Source organism: Charadrius vociferus, unplaced genomic scaffold (assembly GCF_000708025.1).
Source record: "Charadrius vociferus isolate BGI_N301 unplaced genomic scaffold, ASM70802v2 scaffold917, whole genome shotgun sequence".
Taxonomy (NCBI): Eukaryota; Metazoa; Chordata; class Aves; order Charadriiformes; family Charadriidae; genus Charadrius; species Charadrius vociferus.
Window position 1 is genome coordinate 809,066 of NW_009649175.1, and position 2,143 is coordinate 811,208.

General features: G+C 42.7%; 1 protein-coding gene across 1 annotated transcript; it reads right to left on the reverse strand.

Annotated features, from left to right (window-relative positions):
- Positions 1 to 276: 276 nt before the first annotated feature.
- Positions 277 to 2,081, reverse strand: DYNLL1 (dynein, light chain, LC8-type 1). The gene is made up of 2 exons (XM_009888590.1): positions 1,926 to 2,081; positions 277 to 590 (listed from the first exon to the last, which is right to left on the reverse strand). The coding sequence occupies exons 1-2, from the start codon at positions 2,055 to 2,057 to the stop codon at positions 453 to 455; spliced, it is 270 nt and encodes an 89-aa protein (XP_009886892.1). The 5' UTR covers positions 2,058 to 2,081; the 3' UTR covers positions 277 to 452.
- Positions 2,082 to 2,143: the final 62 nt, after the last annotated feature.

Genomic DNA, 2,143 nt, shown 5'->3' on the forward strand with positions numbered 1-2,143 from the left:
CAGAGCAGCTCTCCAAGAGGAATCAGCAGAGAAACAGTTCAGGATTGGGACAGTACACCCAGCAACACAAGAGGGGAAAATGATCAAAAAAACCCCACAAATCAGAATACGAGAAGATTGGAACAGAAAGAACTAAACACTGTCAGTACTTACATAGCACAAGTAGTAACTGGGCAATACTGTAGATGGCTATAAAACTCTCAAAGGCAAAACTGCTCCAACAGCTCTACTAGCAAAGAAGCAGCCTTCTGAAAAAAAAATAAATACAAGGAAGACTTTTTTGGTATTTTTCCTCTTTATATCCACAATGTAACATCATCTGCTACAGCATAATCCCTGCCATTGCCCTTGAAGATCAAGGTCTGCGTCCTCAGGAAGGCTGCAGTAACTAGTCAGAGGAGTCAGCACACAGTCCTGTAACCGGGTGCAAGTTTCAGTAACAGTCCGTGGTTCTAACCAGACTTGAAAAGGAGAATAGCGACTTGGCCGAGGTAGAAGTAGATGAAGTGCTTGGTCTCATGAGTCACGTAGCTGCCAAAGTTCCTTCCCACAATGCAGTGCCAAGTGGGATTGTATTTCTTGTCAAACTCCTGCAAAACAGATCACTAGAAATTAAGAACTCTTCTAAATGGGTATTCACTTTCTGAGCAAGGCAATTAGAGGAAGAGCAGATGCTCTTAAGTACTAGGATGATCTTATTTACATCTTATTATTCACCTGCTGCTTAGACAAAAGGAAAAAAATCCACCAAAAAAGACACAGTGCTTCCCATCTGAGTAGTAGTAAGTTTAAAACATTACCTTTGTTCAGGGAAAATTGCCCTCCCCCCTCCCAGTTCATACCATGATCTTAAACTATAGCCCTCGAGTAAAAGCTTCACCACTAGTTTTATACCTGCAGAGATTATTAAAATATAATTTAGGCTTCATTGTTCATCTGCAACATGGGTGCTAAAGGGACTCGGTGGAAAATTCTCTGCCACATGCTCTGTAACACCAGCACTATCAACAAACCTAAGAATTTGCGTTCTACATGTTTCAAACAATCCTCTACAAATTTCCCAGTACGTGCTACAAAGAGTACCTGAAAAATACTAAGTCTCTTTTCCAATGTCATAGATACTTCCTGCATCTAGGAAAAAAAATGCCTTTCTGTATCATGGGCATAGCAAACCAGTATTTCTCTAGTGGAAGTAATCATTCTGCTTAGTTGAATTACTTTTTAAACAGCTCTTCCACTCAGATCAGTTTAACTTCCATTGATGCTCTTTGATTTCTCCATTCTCCTGAGTTGACGAAGCAGGAAATATAATCAGAACTAGATCTTTCCCATGTTCAGCATTGTTAATCCTACATAAAGAATGACACAGACTTTGCAAACAACACATAATCAGTGCCACCAGGACTTTTTGTGGTTTGGATTGGTTGGGGTTTTTTTGGCTTAGGTCACTACATAAGGAGAGGTGCGTTTATAGTAGACTTGCAGAAAGCTATTTTTCCCTGCACTTTTTGACCCAGCTGGGCAGAACTGTGAACAGATCCTTAAGATTAAGTTCAATAAAACTGAAACTAAGGACTACGTAAAACAGGTTTTCTCCCAGAGGAAAACCACAGGAGAGCTCAATAGAGCCCCTGTGTTTTGTACCAGCTAATCAGTCCCAGGGACAGTCAGCCCTGTTCACCTGGACAATGGGACAGTGGCAGAAAAGGCTTAAGCAGAAGGTACTGCAAGAGAAAAGAACCTGGAAGACTCCACAGAAAGGGTGGGGAAAGGAACATAAGAACACCAGCCTACAGAAAAAGTCCAACTTGATTATCTAGTATCTCGAACTTGTTTCGCTAGAGCTACTTGCCCAGCAGCATTCTTCCTGTTTGATTTTTCATGCACATAGAGATTTCACCAGGACAGCACGAGAAAACACTTACCTTCTTTATGTGAGCGGCAATGTCCTTCTCGATGTTGTACTTCTCCAAGGCCTGAGTAGCGCACTCCACAGCATCCTGCTGCATCTCTTCTGACATGTCCGCATTCTTGATCACTGCCTTTCGATCACTCATGATTGCCTGGCTCGAGCAAAGAAGGAGAGAATTCCAAGCTGCGGGCGCAGCCGCCTGCCCGGCACTCGCACAGGTACGGCCGCTCG

Coding starts and splice junctions, on each gene's coding strand:
- DYNLL1 (XM_009888590.1), bottom strand. CDS start 2,057: ATGAGTGATCGAAAGGCAGTGATCAAGAATGCGGACATGTCAGAAGAG. Junction 591..1,925: donor TTGCCGCTCACATAAAGAAG/GTAAGTGTTTTC, acceptor TCTGTTTTGCAG/GAGTTTGACAAGAAATACAA.